General features: G+C 43.9%; 1 protein-coding gene across 3 annotated transcripts in view; it reads right to left on the bottom strand.

Moving 5' to 3' along the window:
* RPS6KA3 (ribosomal protein S6 kinase A3) overlaps positions 1-18001 on the bottom strand; it is an 82141-nt gene that overhangs the window by 47120 nt on the left and 17020 nt on the right. For all 3 annotated transcript variants that reach the window (XM_053306829.1, XM_053306827.1, XM_053306828.1), the window contains exons 3-5: positions 9136-9252; positions 7141-7222; positions 156-236 (exon numbers count right to left, since the gene is read on the bottom strand). In XM_053306829.1, the coding sequence (XP_053162804.1) occupies positions 156-236; positions 7141-7222; positions 9136-9252 (280 nt within the window). The remainder of the gene's footprint in view (positions 1-155; positions 237-7140; positions 7223-9135; positions 9253-18001) is intronic.

Below are 18001 nucleotides of genomic sequence, written 5' to 3'. Positions count from 1 at the left end.
ACATTTGTAAATGTGGCAAGCTCTTAACATCACATGTTAAATTGAACGTTTGTCTATTGAACTTTATATACAGATGATTTATACATATAAATCACCATGGCAGCAGGAGTCTTAGAAACATTTACTTTAGTCGTTACAAAATGTATTAAACTTACCATAATGTAACTTGACAATAAAGGGATGATTAACTTCTACTAAGATGTCCCGCTCCATTTTTGTCCGAACACGATCACGAACTATGAAAGACAGACCAACCTTTAGTTCAAATTAATATCATTGACACGGCTGCATAGTTAGACTACTTTTTTCAGGTAAGTATCAATGATATGCAATAGTTCCAAAATACTTTGAGAATTATTTTCATGGTACTAAGATGTAACAGTGATGACCAGATGTAGTAGTGATGACCATGATTTTGATGATATGATAGTATAGCTAGCCATGCAATCAAATGATGCACTTGCATAAACAGATGAAAAAAATTAAGACAAAACTGAATTTAGAATAGTCAGCGACAATCAACACACGATCAACTCCAGGTTGCTTAGGAAGAGTTTGTAATGCACCTGGATAAGAGCAGGAAAGGTACTTTGGCCAGGCTATGATATAGAGTATACACTTGCCTCTTTCTCCTGTGTGGCACTAGTGCCTGGACCTTGGCTTATTAGACTAGAAAGAACCACATCATGGTACAAGGTACATTACAGTGGCACTATTAAATAATTTCACTTTGGTTTATGGCACATTTTCTTAAAAAACAGGCCAGATTCAATTAACTGAACTACGGACTGAGGGACCAGAAAAGAAAGTAAAGGAGAACTGTAACATGTATTCAGATGTTGCCCAAGTATTGTGGCATCTGAGTCATGGTTTCAAATGCAAGCTTAAGAAGTGGGGGTGGGGTGGCGGAAGGTTTGTCAACAGCAATCTCCTCTCTTGTGCTTCTTGCAAGTTTTGCAAGGAGTGTGAAGAGAGGCACTCCGTGCAAAACTTGCAAGGGCCACATTGATTCTAAAGAACTGTTCCAACAGAGATGCAGAGGGCACCCTGCTGGCACCCCAATAATCCACTGTCTGAGATAACTACCTAACGCCACCAAATGAAAAGTCTGCTCCCTGTATGTATTATTTAGCAAATGAGTGTCTAGCAAACTCTCATCAACCTGACAATCTTTCTTGGTTGCTATAACATATACATAATGCAATAAAAACATCTTGCAGAAATAAATGAGATATTTGTTATACAAACCAAGAGGATTATGTACATTCGCTTCATGAGCGTGAATACTGAAACTATGACAAACTGATTTCATTTAAGTCTTATTTGCTCACATGACTAGTAGAGTTTCTGTTATGTACACCACCCAGAGCCTTCAGATGGGGAGGTTTATAAATGTAATAAATAATAATAAATGTAACCATAATATACTACATTTGTGAGTATGAAGACTTGAATATAGTCAGTCTGTCATAGCTTTAATATTAGTATACACACAAAAATATACATAATATGCTTTGTACAAGAAGTTGCATGATGTATATTGCATGATGTATATTGAACATAGATTAGTTGGGACAAATACAGTTAGAGATGTTTTAAACCACATTTTTAGAAGTAGCCAGAGCCCAAATTAAAACAGTCAGAAAGTTATACTCTGAACTTTGATCAATCTTTACCTAATGGCTTAAAAACAGACTGAAGAATTATTGAATTTCTGATTTGAAATTTATAATTGGTGCTCTACTTCAGAAGCTTGCGATAACAGCCCTGCAAAACACTGTGTTCTATACAATTAAAACTCTTTATGTAATGCAGTTAAAATACACACACACACACACGGGATCTATATTCTAGCAAACTATTCTGATGTAAAACAGTCCACACTGAGTGATCCTTGTAAAACTGCTAAATGAACAAAATACTCTGTGCTACCATCATTCTTCTACAAACGAAGCTGTAGACAAATATTTAGAGCTTTGATTTAAGTTGCAAGAAGTATATTCAGTAGACTTGATAGACTAGATTTTAAAGATACAATCAAGACAGATTAAATTTAGATCCTCAAGCAGTGGTGCACTGAGCCAAAAGTGGTGCCTGGACCGCCCCGCCGTGAGCCCCCTCTGTATTTTGGGGGGGTCCTGCTCTCACCCTGTGCCCACCTCACCTCGCCGCCCTGTGAAATGTTACCCCCCCTTTAGCCGCCAAAATGCATGGCCAGGGGTGTGAGCCGAGCAGGCCTCCCCCTGCCCCGAGGCAGTGGCCTGAGCGGCCGCTGGGTAAGCATGTCTGACCCAGTGGCCCTTGCAAACCGTGAGGCCCTCAAGAATGCCTGCGCCTCACAGTTTGCAAGGACCGCTAGGCCAGACAGGCAGGCTCAACAGCCACGCCAGCTGCCACAGAGCGGGGGGAAGTCGGCTCAGCTCACCCCCACCCACGCACATTTATCAATCCATCTATCCATCCATCCAATCTGTACACAATCCCAAACTTTCATCTCTGGGAGGTTAACAATAGCATAAAACAAGTTAAAACATATACAAAAGCTTAAAACAATTTAACAATTTAAAAATCAACCACAGATTAAAACCTAAAAAATTTTAAAAGCTGAAAAAGCTTGGGTTATGTGGTGGGTTTTCAAGTGCTTTTTAAAAATTGTCATTGATGGGGAGGATCGTATCTCAGTAGGGAGCGCATTCCATAGTTTCGGGGCAGCAACCCAGAAAGCCCATCCCTGTGTGGCCACCAGCCGAGCTGGCTGCAAATGGAGGCAGACCTCTCCGGATGACCTCAATGGGCAGTGGGGCTCATAATGAAGAAGATGTTCTCTTAGATACCCAGGGCCTAAGCCATATAGGGCTTTATAACTAGCACTTTGTATTTTGCCCGGAAACCTATTAGAAACCAGTTTCTATCAGCAAAGAAGTAATGTGGTCTCTCCGAGATGACCCACAAACCAACCTGGCCGCCGCATTCTGTACCAACTGAAGTTTCCGGACTACATACAAAGGCAGCCCCACATAGAGCGCATTGCAGAAGTCAGGTCTGGAGGTTACCAACATATGTACCACTGTTTTGAGGTTGTTCATCTCAAGAAACGGACATAGCTGGCTTATTAGCTGAAGCCGATAGAAAGCCCCTCTAGCCACCGCCTCAACCTGAGATACCAGGGAGGGGTGTGGATCCAGAAGTACTCCCAGATTGGGAACCTGTTTCTTTTGGGGAAGTGTGACCCCATCTAGAGCAAGGAGATCAAAATCATCTCTGGAATTCTGACTCCTGCACAATAAGTACCTCTGTCTTACCTGGATTCAGTCTCAGTTTAGACTCCCTCATCCAGCCCATTACTGCTTCCAGGCAGGCATTTGGGGAAGTTATGCCATCTCCTGAAGACGCTGACATAGAGAAGTATATCTGGGTGTCATCAGCATACTGATAACACCCCACCTGATTATCTAACCCAGCGGTTTCATGTAAATGTTAAAAAGCATTGGAGAGAGTACAGAACCTTGAAGGACACCATACTTAAGCTCAGATTTCGAAGAGCAACAGTATCCAATCAACACCATCTGGAATCTGTCTGAGAGGTAGGAACGGAACCACTGTAAAACAGTGCCCCCCATCCCCAACACTCTCAGATGTTCCAGATACTATAGTCGATAGTATCGAAAGCCGCCGAGAAGTCCAAAAGGACCAACAGAGTCACACTTCCTCTGTCAATTCCCAATTGGAGATCATCCATCAGGCCAACCAAGACAGTTTCCACTCCATAGCTCGCTCGAAAACCAGTTTGAAATGGGTTTAGATAACCAGTTTCCTCCAAGACCGCCTGGAGCTGAGAGGCCACCACCCTCTCAATTACCTTGCACAACCATGGGAGGTTGGAAACAGGCCTATAGTTGGCTCAACTCTGAGGCATCTAATACAGGCTTCTTTAGAAGAGGTCTAATTATTGCCTCTTTAAGACAAGGAGGCATCCTGCCCTCCCTCAGAGAAGCATTTATGATTTCTACCAGGCCTCCTACAACAGCCTTCCTGCTAGACAGAACAAGCCATGTTGGACAAGCGTCAAGAGAACAAGTGGTAGGCCTCACTGTTCCAAGCAGCTTGTCCACATCCTCAGGAGTCACAAACTGAAACTGATCCAGACAAACCACATAAAAGGAGTTGCTGGACACTTCAAATTCAGACATCAAATTAATTGTGGAGTCTCCATCTAAGTCAGCCCGAATCCAAGATATTTTATCTGCAAAAAATTCTTTAACACATCACAGTGGGTAACTGATTGCTCCAAATTCTGATTCAAGGAAGGGGGGGTGCATACTAGCCCCCTCACAACCCTGAACAATTCCACCAGACGTGAACTCGCAGATGCAATATGGGCAGAAAAGAACTGCTTCTTTGCTGCACGTATTGCCTGAGCATAGATCTTTAAGTGTGCTCTATGTCGTAATCTGTCAGGTTAGAGTAGAGTCTTTCTTCACTTGTACTCCAGTCGCCTACCTTGCTACTTCTGCCCCTGTAGATCTTCTGTATACCAAGGGGCCAATTTTGAAGCAGGTCAGAGGGAATACTTAAGAACAATCGTGTCTACTGCCCTGGTCAGCATGTTGTTCCTGTTCTCCACCAGGGCATCAACAGGATCACTGAAAAAGCCAACATTAAATCCCTCCAAGGCTTCTTGGAATCCTATTGGGTCCAATAACCTCTTCGGGCAGACCATTCTAATAGGCTCCTCGCCTCTGCAGAGGTGGAAAGTGGTTGTAAGCCTAACCTGAACAAGATGGTGGTCCGTCCATGATAATGGGGAAATCATAGGAATCTCCACCCATGGAACACCACCCTGATCAGAGTAAAAGACCACATCAAGCATGTGACCTGCAATGTGCGTCAGTCCAGAGACTGCTTGGGATAGGCCCATAGTTGTCATAGCCTCTGTGAACTCCTGAACTGACCTGGATAAATTGGTCCCGAAATGAAAATTGAAGTCCCCCAGCACCAAAAGGCTGGGAGACTCCAACGCGAGTTCCGTGACCAAGTCCGTGAGCTCAGTAAGGGATTCCGTTGGGCAGCGGGGTGATCAGTACACCAACAGAAATCCCAATCTATCCCTGGTCCCCAAACTTAAGTACACACATTCAATATGGTTAGATACCCCGATAGGGACCCTGATAAGGGAGATGTTATCCTTATAGAACACAGCCACTCCACACTGGCAGCTAAAGGAAGGTAGCTTTTCATGGGGCAGGAGGACAGCGGCAGGGTGGGTGCTGGGTTGTGGCAGGAGGCCCCCCAGAACCCCCCATCTATTGGAGGCCCCCCAGACCTTGGAGGCCACGGGCCTTTGCCCTCAAGCATGCATTTATTGCAATATAAGGGCAGTTTCACAAATAAATGTTTTCCTTTATGAAGACAGGAAACTATCTATAAATAGTATTATGGGGGACGCATGCCTTTTTAACACAGTCGAGAGCTTTCCCCTATAAGCATGATTAGGATTAGAGTCTGAAGTCTTAACACTATAACTCTGGCTTAAACTCAGCACTGACTAAGAATAATTTAGCTAGTAGCTCATTAACATATATTTACATATAACATTATCAGTGTCTTTGGAAGTTGTGTTTGAATTGATTAAAATTGCATGACTTGAGCAAGGGATATATGTACCTACTAAAACAATGTATGGAGAAGGAAACCCAGTCTAACCCTGACTGCTTCAACTGCTTTTCCCCTTGTCCTGTGTGTAGGAATGGCGCACCCCATGCTAGAGCATGGAAGCAGGGCCCAACCAGCAGACCAACGGTGAGGGTGAGATTTGGCTATGTAGCAATGGATCCTTGCTCAGTTGTCCTGCAACAGGATATGTTTCCCTGCTATTATAGGCCATGGTGAAGCAGAGAGTGACAGTCTACTTACCAGGCCAACAGAAATGAATTTTCAAGGAATTTCTTGAAGGGGAAGAAAGCATGGATGACCTTAGAAAACAAGGGGTCAGGAAGATCCCCTAATGGCTCTGCAGGGTACAAGCGAGTGAGCTCAAGGAGCAGAATGAGCAATACGGTGGTAGCTGGCAACTCCCTTCGGCAGTGGTTTGGGAAGTAGTCATATATCCCACCTTTAACATTCTGCTTCCCCCCACAATCCCTGGATTGGCATTTTTGCTCTTCAATTCAATTTATGCAAGTTTGATATCTCAGTTTCATTCTGAGGAATGTAGGGCCCAACTCATGTGAGGGAAGAAACCACTACTGTGTGAACACTTAGCAGACTCACTCCAACATGTTGCGAGTACAGCATATTTGTTACACACTGACTGACATGTCCCACAGTGCTACACACGGAAGAAGCACTTTGTGTGACCACAAGTAAACTGACACGGAGTGCAATTCAGCTTCGTTGAGGAGTCCAATATTAGCAGAGTGGGAAGCAATTTTCGCTACCCATCCCTCTTTCAAGAAGGACTTTTCACTTCCAGGAATATGTCCCTGAGAGCCCCTCCACTGGGCTGTATGACAAGGCTGTGTTACAGCTCCGTGCCAGCCTCTCTGTGGTCCCAAAGAGCTTCTTCCACATTTGTAGCACTGTGGGACATGTCAGCCACTGACTTAAAGCACACATTCTGAGAGCAAGTTTCCAAGATACAAAAGCTTCAGAAGTGACATAACTACAAGAAAAGAATTGCCTGAAGATCAGCTAGAGAATGGCTAAGCGCTAAAGCAGTGCAGGATTGCCTTACAGAGCCCTAACCGTTTCTGGGGGTGGGTGGGGGAGGGTGTTATGTTAGCAAAATTGCCATGTTTACACATACTTTTTGGATTTTTATATTCCTTTGATAATGAAAATATTTTTGTTTCTTAGGCAAGTTTGGACTCCTTTGAAATTTGTGACTGTAATCCATGAGCACAAGTATCGGACTCATATACAGATAATATTTTTTATCTGTGCTTTAATTTGATTAAAGTGCTTTAATTTGATTAGCAGTACCTCCACTGAAGCCATTGCTTATTGAAACTTAAGTTTTTCAAGCAGAAGAAACATGTGCAAGTTATGAGCACCTCACTGCACAGCTAACAGTTTCTTGTAGCAAATAAATTTCTATGTCATTTCTAAAAGGATGAAATTTCTACATATGGTATAATTTACCTTTCAGTGTTGCTTTTTTTAATACCTTCATTGCATACAGCTGCCTGGCATCAGTTCCTGAGATTTTTTTTACAAGGAACACCTGTATTAAGCACATGTAAATATTATTATGAAAGCAACTTATCAAGTTAGAAGAACAGAACACAGGTAAGAACATCTTTGCAGATGTATGCACACACATGCGCACTCACACACATTTATATTTATAAATGTATTCAAGCAGGGGCGTAACTACTATTAGGCAAGGGGAGGCAGCTGCCTGGGGGCCCCCATGCCTTGAGGGCCCCCCCAGAGGCAAGTCACATGACTATATATTGTGAAGTAAGTGTGTGTGTGTGTATGTGTGTGTATCAGCGAGGGGCCCATTTAAAAATTTTGTCTCTGGACCCACTCCAGCCTTGTTACACCCCTGTATTCAAGTTTGAAGATGAGCACAGTGGAGGATCAGGATCAGACGTGCTCACTCTGTACATGCCTGTCGTATATCTAGTCCCAGCTAGCATGCAATGTTTACTTGGGCTATATGTGTTAAGTCCAACACACACAGGCCAAATCCATGTGATCTTGAGCCTTGATTCTGAAGCAATTAACTCCACAAAGACCTTAATTAGGTATTTTCTAACCTGTGAATGCAAGGCTAGGCCCAAGGGCAAGGGCAGGCACAATTCTGACCTTCTAAATGTAGATTCTGCATTATTTGATATACATGTAAATAATTTCCATTAATACAAATGCAACTGCATTGTCAACCCATTTTAAATCCTAAAAATATTTTTGGACACCTGGCTGTCCAAATGTTTCAGCTATCACAATTAGGTTGCTGAAAAACAAAAATATGCTGCATACTTATTGCCTACAGGCACCAAGTGTTATTTTCTCCATATGGAATGGAGAATACTGTAAGTAATATTGACTACAGTTATTGAATACTATTAACCAAAGAACAGAAAAAGTTGGGTATCGATGTCCAAGATATCATTTAAACTGCCACTGATTTTAACCTACTGATTTTTGTTATAACAAAAGTGAATTAGTCAACCAGAGCTGTTCTGAAAATATCAGTTAAGCATTAGCACTCTTTTTCCAATTATGATTTGAAGTAAGAAAATGTTCAGTTATTTAAAAAAACACCTTTGGGCAAGAAAATGGGTGATAATACTGCACTCAATCAAGTAGAATATTTTGAGGGAAATGTGTGTGTGTGGACATCATACCAATCTCCTAGCATTTAAAGGAAAGCCTCTCCACATACTAGCATTTCTAAGACCATGCCTTGTTTTCAGGAATATAACTTTCATTCCAATTATGTCAAAGTACTAGAAAACGTGGCACAGTGGGGAAATGCTTTATTAACAATCAGAAGGTTGCCGGTTCGAATCCCTGCTGGTATATTGGGAAGCAGTGATATAGGAAGATACTGAAAGGCATCATCTCATACTGCATGGGACTGGCAATAGTAACCCCCTCCTGTATTCTACCAAAAAACCCCACAGAGCTCTGTGGGCGCCAGGAGTCAAAATCAACTTGACGGCACACTTTACCTTTACTAGAAAAGATAATTAAAATATGTTTATTTCACAACAGAATTTGGTCAGATAAACCATGCTTTGTAATAAAAAAATAATTTTTATGGATGTGGACTGAGAATATATATATTTCAGTCAGTAAGTGATCAAAATGTGAATTAGAAACAAAAGCTGTGCATGGTAATTCATCCGTGAAAAGATCCCACATAAATGCAAGTGCATCCATTGGAATTTCAAGAAATATACTAGTTAATTGCTACTGGTAATTGCATAACATTTGATAATAGGCATTCCCACATATCTGAATCTGATTTGAGCTAAGGCAACAGAAGACAAGTAAGCAGATTATAACAAAAGAGTCAAGAGGTAGTATTACAGAACCAGAGCATCTATTCTGGGAGCAATCAAGCTAGGGCAAGCCTTCAGAGGCCTCTAACAGCTTGTACAAATACCAAATGTCCTTCCTTACCTTTCCAAAAGACCCCTGTCCTAGTACTTTAAGGAGTTCAAATTGTGAAGGATCTGCTTTTTCATGTCCTTCCTTGACATGATGTGTTATGGCAATCTCTTTAATAGTACCTTCTTCCTGAGAAAGAAAATAAAAATAAAGCTCTCATTTCATGATTGAAATTCACGCCAGGAATATTTTTAAAAATTTCATGTGTCAGGTAATTATCTATCAGTGAAGACTAACAAGCCAAAAATAGATTTCATTAATGTTAGCGCAATTCGTAAAAATAGGTAATTTTGGCAAAACGTTTGATTTTCTTAATGTTTATAAAACCACCAATTGGAGCATGACTGATATCACATCAAGAATTAGAGGTATATAGAGTAAAAGAATTAAAAAATAGCAGAAGAGCATCTATCACTAGAAACATCCTGCCCTCCCCAATTAAGAAAGATAAATGGAAACAGCCTTCTGGTATTTTCAGATGCACAGTAGCACATAAAGGTCATTACTGCATGCCACTCTAATGTCTCCTAAATAGTTTTCTTTTTGTAACACCACCACAATTGTCACACTATCATCTCAGTTTGCCATTCAGAACTGTAGACTTGTCTGCCACATCTAGAGTTAATTCACACTTTACACAGAAGTGTAAAGCACAATCGACTGGCTTATGCTTTTGGTGCAATACAGTTATCCCTCACCAATGGCAGTTTTCCCAATCACGGTTTCGTATCAGCGGCTGGGAAATTGTGGCCTGTCTTGCCAACTGCGGCCTGAATATCCGCAGTTTTAAGAGATTTTTTAGTTATTTGGGTTCCCCCCTCCCACAATCTGGGGGTGGGGTTTCAGAGCAGTATTCTCTCTAATTTTTATCATCTGAGTGGAAAGTGTTTTGTTCTGGGTGGCAGGATCAAGGCAGTGTGTGCACATAACTCAAGAATTAATGAAAAAGTTTGTTATGTTCTATGGACATTGATTTTTTAATTTTCCGATTTTAAAGAGGAAATCATTTGATGCCTACATCTTCAATGAGGAGGAGGGTGAGATCCCCTCCCCCAGTCACTATTAGGAGAGAGATCTGTTGTGTTAGTGGCATATTAGCTACAGAAAGGGCACTGGCGGACTCAGAATTAACAAGGATATAGCAATGTATTGCTTGGTAGTGTCTTCTGCACAGATTTTGTGATGTTTAAATGCCAGCTAGTTTACTTGATAAACGCACAAAAACTGGGGGAAGAGGTGACTATCACCTGAACTCATTACAACAATGCAACTATTAAAAAATTTTCAGACCTGGGCATCTCCCAATGCTTAGTATGTTGGGAAGTTTAGAATGGGACAGATCTTTTGGCATGCTAGTGCAAAATATTGTTGGGAGATAAGCAAGGAACTGAGCAAGACTATTCGATTGCCTGAATCTTCAATTCATTCTCCTACTCCAACCCAGGGCATTTTATAAATAAAGCTAAAAATATGTCTGTGCGCTCACTCGCGCGCACTCTCTCTCTCTCTCTCTCTCTCTCTCTCTCTCTCACACACACACACACACACACACACACACACACACACACACACACACACACACACACACTCTAAGATACCCTTTTCAGACTTCTATAGGAAGTTTCACTCCTGTTATTCCGTAAATCCCACTGAGTTCTAGGAAACTTACTCCCAGGTAAATGCTCTTAGGATTGCTGCCTTAGCTAGGCAGCTTCATAGACACATCCAGATGGAGGGGCGGGGGGAGGAGCCAGCTTTGAATTAACCTTTACAAAGGCTAGACAGAATTATAATCTACTTCTCAGACCTAGCAATTACTATGTATAGCAACAAATTCTAGATCGCTGAACATAATGTTCACACACACACACACATTAAACAATTCCTGTCTCTTGTTCATGGTGGAGCATGCCATAAAGGCGTTCCTTTCCACCAACTTCACCACCAGCATCTGCTGAGGCTTTAGACATCAGAGCAGCAGCTGACTACTCAGTTCAGAACTGGAAATGGTGCAAAGGGCCATTCCCTTTGACATAAGACTATAAGAAGAACCCTGCTGAGAACAGGCCAAAGGTCCATCTAATCTAGCCAAGCATTCGGTTTCCAGCAATGCCTGGGAAACTCACAGGCAGGGCATGAAGGCTACAGCTATTCTCTGCTGCTGGTGCCTAGCACCTGGTATTCAGAACTGCCTCAGAACATGGAGGTTCCATTAGTGATCATGACTAATAACCTTTGATAAACCTTTGGGTGAGCGCAAATAAGTGGGAGGGGAGATGGGTTAATCCTAGAGGGTTAGGGGCTTGGAAAGAAGGGAAGGGTGGTAGAGCTGGGGCTGGGAAAGGGGAACTTGATTTGCAGGGTGTTTTGAGGGGAGGGAGATTGCAAGGTGGCAATTAAAGCAGGCAGCAATAATAAAACAGGAGAGACGGTGCCGGGCAGTGGTGGCGGGTACAGCAGAGATTGTGTGCCCACCAGAAACTGCTGCACGGGGGCCTGGGGGTTTGCACATGTGCACGCACACTCACATACCTTAGAGGAAACAGAGGTTCAATCCATTCATTCCTCTTGCTGACCTTGCCAACTCTTCACGATTCAAAATGACTGAGTGGTTTTTTGGGGTACAAAAATGCCTTCGAGCGATTTTTGTGTTTAAAAGAAAAAGGGGAATAGATGCGTTCAGGCAGAAAGCACCGCCTGAAATGACAGAGAAGCGCTTGCTCGGGCTCTCCGGAGCTTGAGGCCGCGCCCCCTTGGCACATGGCCTCACACCCCGGAGAGCCCGAGCGAGCACTTCCCTGTCATTTCAGGCAGCGCTTGCTGCCTGAAAAGAACAGGGAAACACTCGTTCGGGGCTCTCCATCTCCATAGTGGGGAGTTAGCTCGGGGCTGTTCTGGAGCCCTTGTCTCACACCCCTGCGGGCTTCAGTGGCCCCTACCATTGGCAGCCTGGGTCTTTGAACCCATTTGCACAATGGTAGACTCCTGCTTTCTCTGCTTCCATGTTATGAGCAAACTGGCTGGCACTTCATGAGTCAGGGCTTCCATACTCACAATGAGTACTGGCTACACTCTCCCATAGTCTAGCCTTTTCAAGCAATGTTGAATTTTTCAAGAATACTAAACATACATCTTCCACTGTCTAAAACTACACAGCAGTTCCAGATGCAATATACTGCTAAATGAATATTAAATAACTTCAAAGGTTGCATTATGTTGGTGGGTGTTATATTTCTGTCTATTTGTTGGAAACTTAAGCAGCAGCAACATTTTCAGTCTACACAGCTGTCCAACTAAATTAACTAAATGTTTCCTAAGAGTTTGTACAACCAATGGGAACGAATACGTGCCCCAAGAGGCTTGACCCTAACTACAGCTTAATGACCATTTAGATACCTCAGTAGTCTTCTGATCTAGTCATATTTCCAAGTTACACCCCAAACAACTGTTTCTTTTATGTGCCAGATAGTACTGATAGTACTAACATCTGTAGTGAATTGGCAAGCTTGTCGGTGTTACTTTACTAGCAAGAATTCAGACTGGCACTAGTATTACAAATATTATTTAATACTAGCTGGCCCTGTGCAGAACATCTGTGTGCTAGGATTTTATTGCTCTCCTTAAAGTCATGCCACAGCCCCTGCTTTATTGCTCAGTGTCAGCCACCCCACTTGCAGCCACCCCCTCTCTGCCACTCCCCCAGCTCACCCAACCGCCACTCACTCCCTCAGCTCTAACCCCTAGCCTCTAACGCCCAGCCGAGCCTCCTCATGAGGAGGATGGCTAAGCCGGGGTGGGAGAGAGAACAGAGGGCCATTTGTGCAGGCTGGATGGGAAGCCCCGGCTTTGCCATCCTCCTCGCAAGGAGATTCAGCAAGGTGTCAGAGGCCGGCAGTTGGAGTGAGCAATACCACTGCTTTTTCTTCGGCCCTCCTGCTCCTCCCTGGCAGCAACTGCCCCTCCATCCACTCATCAGCCTCCTCCTCTGTGCCTTCTCTCCCTCTCTCTCTCTCCTCCCGAGTGTTGTCAGAACTCTCACAAGATGTGCCACATACCATGGGATTTATTACATACGCCCTAAGGCTTTTAGATATAAAGAAGATATATTTCAAGTTGCTTTGCCATTGCTTTATTACAGATAGGATAATTACCCCAGTTTTCATACTGGGCAAGATCCAGACTAAGTCATGGCTTTGTCCGGATCCTGCCGTCAAGTGTATGAGGAGTTGTGGACTTTATTATGGATTGTCTAGAAAGCAGCTTCCCTTATGCAATGTTTCATACTGGAGTCGGGGAAGAAATGCCACAAACAGAATACACCCAGTATTCCCACATATTTGTATAATACATTCAATACTGAATCTGTGCCATCTTTACTGATCTTGCTAGCTTACAGTTTGGCAGTGGTGAAGTGTCCTATGAGGCTTTGAGGCTGAGCCTACCCAAAAATAACTAAAATACAATACATAAATCTATAAGAAGCCAACAACCAATAACGAAAATATATTGTTCCTTTATTGTATCTGTATTTCCCTATTCCAGGTGTAACACTGCCATGCGCTCATGAGAGGCTGGCAAAATCCAGCCTCTGTTGGGAGACTCCAGAGTCAGCAATGTGGCAGGCATGCATGGGGAAAAGGTGCGGAAGGGTTGTAAAGAAGGGCTAGTACGTCACGATCTGAGGCTAGCCTCTACGTCACGATCTGAGGCTAGCCTCTAGGTGCAAAACCCAGTGGTGAATATCCATCACTTCTGTTTCCGCTGTCATGCAGATTCTATTAGGCAGGGGCAAATAATGGCACCAAAAAAGCAGCTAGTGGGATCGATTTGTGCCCCTTTCCCGCTTGCCAGACGAGAAGGCGGCTGCTATATGTTCTTCCTAAATAATTTTAATTTTCAACCTCTCCAGTTCTGCCTGATTAGCTTCGCCACTGCAGTTTGGATTAGCAGAATGCAGGCCATACACAGTTTACAGAGGCCCGATATGCTAAACCAGCATGTCAGGCACCTGGAAAGGGTTCTGCTAGGAAGTCTTTTACTTTTTCTACTAAAGACAGTGCTGGTAAACAGAATCTAAAGCTCTTTGCACTTTACAGTGTGCATAAAGAGCTGCTGGCTGTAAAGCATTTCCTATTGACTTCAGTGAAATACAATGGAGAGAGCTGCTGTCACTTAATTGATTGGGCATGGAACTGAATTTGCTTGTTAAGGAACCTGGACCAGGCTGAAACTGGTTAGGACTTCTGTATAATGAGCAAAATATATAGGTCGGAGGGGGTGAGGAGAAGAGAGTGGGGTAGATTCTGTCAGCTTCCCTGACCTCTGACAAACAGCCATCTTGCCCTGCCTGCGCATTCCTGACTTGGCCGAGGAGGTTTGTTTTTGCAGCCCCGGACCTTCTGAAGAAACGCTTGCTTGCAGGTTGATTGCTTTCCTGTCCCACCTGTGCTTTCTACCCGACTGATTCCACCTGGCCCTGAGGACCAGAGAGCTCTTGTGAGAGGGGAGATTTCTGGAGCCCTTGGGAGCATAAATAGGAAGAAGGCACCATGGAGGCATGGCCGCCAAGGGGGACTAGCCATTGGTGCCAGTCCTTTGGTGTCGGACTGGAGTCCAGGAGGGAGGTTTTACTAAGTCGGGGTTGGAGGTCTGGGTTAGTTTGTTAGTTCTCCTTTTATTGGGTTGTGCCAAGTGTCTTGTTGAAATGTGTTTGGGTCCTCTTAGGCAAGGTGGTGTGTGTGTGTGTGTGTGTGTGTGTGTGTGTGTGTGTGTGTGTGTGGTGGTCTGGCAACTCTGGGGCAGCTACCACTTCTGTGGTGGGCAATAGAAGAATTGGCGCTGGCAGATCAGCTGGCAGTTACAGAGGAAGGGAAACCAGTAATTTAGTAACTGTTTCCACTTCCAGCTGCCCTGTCAGTGCTCTGGCCTTGGGGGAGTAGTTCCAACTACCCACAGAACCAAGCCTTGCTCTTTTGCAATGCCAGGCTGGTTCAAAATAAGACCGAAATGATCCATGACTTCATCATGGATGAGGGAGTTGACCTGGCTTGTATAACCGAGACCCGGATCTGGAAGGCAAGTGGCCCAGTTTGGGCCCAGCTTCTCCCACCAGGCTACTCTGTTGTGGAGCAGGCTTGGGGAAGTCAATGGGCGGCGAGGAGTGACTGTTGTCCATAAGAATACCGTTCTTATGGTATACCATTTGCTTGCCAGGGCCCTGTGAGACAGTTAACTTATACTGAGTGCATATTTCTGGGGCTGGGAACTAAGGATAGATTGGGGATTCTGTTGGTGTAATATCTACCCCGTTGCTCAACTGACTCCCTAACTGAGCTGACGGAGCTGGTCGCAGAGTTGGTGTTGAAGTCACCCAGATTCTTAGTGCTGGTGGACTTCAATATCCATTGTGAAGCTGACTTGTCTGGTGCAGCTAAGGAGTTCATAGTGGCCATTACAGCTATGGGCCTATCCCAACTAGTTTGAGGACCAACTCATGTTGCCTTTTGTTCAGATTGGGGTGGGGGGGGAGGGTGTTCCGTAGGTGGAGAATCCTGTGGTTTCCCCATTTTCATGGACAGACCACTACCTGGTTAAGGTTGGTTTCACAGCCACAGCCCAGCCCTGCAGGGGTGGAGAACCTATTAAGATGGTCAGCCAAGACAACTGCTAGATCTAGTAGGATTCCAAAGAGCCTTGGAGGGTTTTAATGTTGGTAGAGCCAGTGATTCTGTCGATGTCCTGGTGGGAACCTGGAATAGGGAACTCACCAGGGCAGTAGACACAATCGCTCCTAGCGTCCCTTCTGACCTGCTTTAAAAGTGGCCTCTTGGTATACAGAGCAGTTGAAGGGTCTGAAGCAGCAAGGTAGGCAACTGGAGCACAAGTGGAGGAGAACTCGGCTCAAAATTGACAGGTCACAGCACAAAGCCTGTTTGAAGGTTTATGCGGAAGCGGTGCATGCAGCAAAAAAAAACAAACCACAAAAAACCCCACCAATTCTGGTCTGCACGCATTGCTTCTGCAGGTTTGAATTCAGTAGCATTGTCCTAGGTTGTGAGGAGTTTTGATTCAGGCTCCTTCCATTTCAAACCAGTCCCCGGAGACTATGTTCTTCTGTGATGCTTGTAATAGGTTCTTTGCGAACAAAATCTCTTGTATACAGGCCGATTTGGACTCCACTGTTTTTGGAGAGTCTATTAAGGTGGTATCCAGCAATTCCTCTTGCAGTATTAGATTGGATCAGTTTCAATCTGTGATGCCTGATGACATGGACAAGCTGCTTCTGGCAGTGTGGCCTATCACTTGTTCTCTGGATCCTTGCCCAACTTGGCTGATTCTACCTAGCAGGGAAATTGTGGGAGATGGCCTAGTTAATATCATTAACTTTTATCTGAGGGATGGTAGGATACCTCCTTGTTTGGAGACAATTAGACCACTTCTTAAGAAGCCTTCCCTAGATCCCTCAGTGATGGATAATTATAGGCTGGTCTCCAATCTCCCATGGTTGGGCAAGGTGATTGAGAGTGTGGGGCTAACCAGTTCCAGGCGGTTTTGGAGGAAACCAATTATCTAGACCCATTTCAAACTGGCTTTAGAGGAGGCTATGGGGTTGAGTTGGCCTCAGTGGACCTGATAGATGATCTTTACCAGGGCATCGACAGAGTTTGACTCTGTTGGTTCTTTTGGATCTCTTGGAGGTGTTAGATACCATTGACCATGGTATCCTTCTGGATCGCCTGGGGAAAATGGGAATAGGGAGCACTGCTTTGCAGTGGTTTCATTCCTATTTCTCAGGCAGATTCCAGATGGTGGAGCTTGGTGACAGTTCCTCTTTAAAATGGGAGCTATTATATGGCATCCCTCAGGGCTCCATTCTGTCATCAATGCTTTTTAACTTCTACATTAAACTGCTGGGTGAAGTCATCAAGAGATTTGGTGCAAGGTGTTCTCAGTATGCCGATAACATGCAAATCTATTTCTCCTTATCTTCATCAGGAAATTGCATTCATTCCCTAAATGCCTACCTACAGGCAGTAATGGGCTGGATGAGGGATAACAAATTGAAACTGAATCCAAACAAGACGGAGGTGTTCATTGTGGGGGATAGCAATTTGAGGAATGTTTTAGATCTTCCAGTGCTGAGTGCAGTTACACTCTCCCAGGAGGAGGAACATGTACGCAGCTTGGGAGTGCTCTTGAATCCAGGCCTCACCGCGGTATCTCAACTGGAGGCTATGGCCAGGAGCACTTTCCATCAGCTTCAGCTGATTTGACCACTGCATCTATTCCTTAAAGAGAATGATTTCAAAACAGTAGTGCATCAGCTGGTAACTTCCAGGCTTGACTATTACAATGCCCTCTAGGTGGGGGTGCCTTTGTATGTAGTTTGGAAACTTCAGTTAGTTCAAAATGCGGCAGCCAGAGACTGGTCTCTGGGGTAACCCGGAGAGACCATATTATGCTGTTTTAATACAGTTGCAATGGCTGCTGATATGTTTCCAGGCAAAATACAAAGTGCTGGTTATTACCTTTAAAGTTCTGAACAGCTTGGGTCTGGGCTACCTTAGAGAGCACCTTCTTCTGTATGATTCCCATCTAATGTCAAGGTCATCTGAAGAAGTCCATCTCCAGTTACCACCGGTACGTCTGGTGGCAACTCAGAGCTGGGCCTTCTGTGTAGCTGCTCTTGGGCTAGGGAATGCACTCCCAGCAGAGATCCGTAATTTAGGCTCATTGTTGGCCTTTAAGACTTACTTGTTTGGCCTGGCATGCAAAAGTTTTTTAATTGTTTTCTAAGTATTTTAATTGGTTTTAAATGGTATTTAAGTATTTTAATTGGTTCTGAATTGTTTTAAAACCTTTTAAAAATTGTTTTAAG

Source organism: Hemicordylus capensis, chromosome 3 (assembly GCF_027244095.1).
Source record: "Hemicordylus capensis ecotype Gifberg chromosome 3, rHemCap1.1.pri, whole genome shotgun sequence".
Lineage (NCBI taxonomy): Eukaryota > Metazoa > Chordata > Lepidosauria > Squamata > Cordylidae > Hemicordylus > Hemicordylus capensis.
The sequence above is the reverse complement of the archived record's forward strand: the minus strand, read 5'-3'. Positions and strand labels throughout refer to the sequence as shown.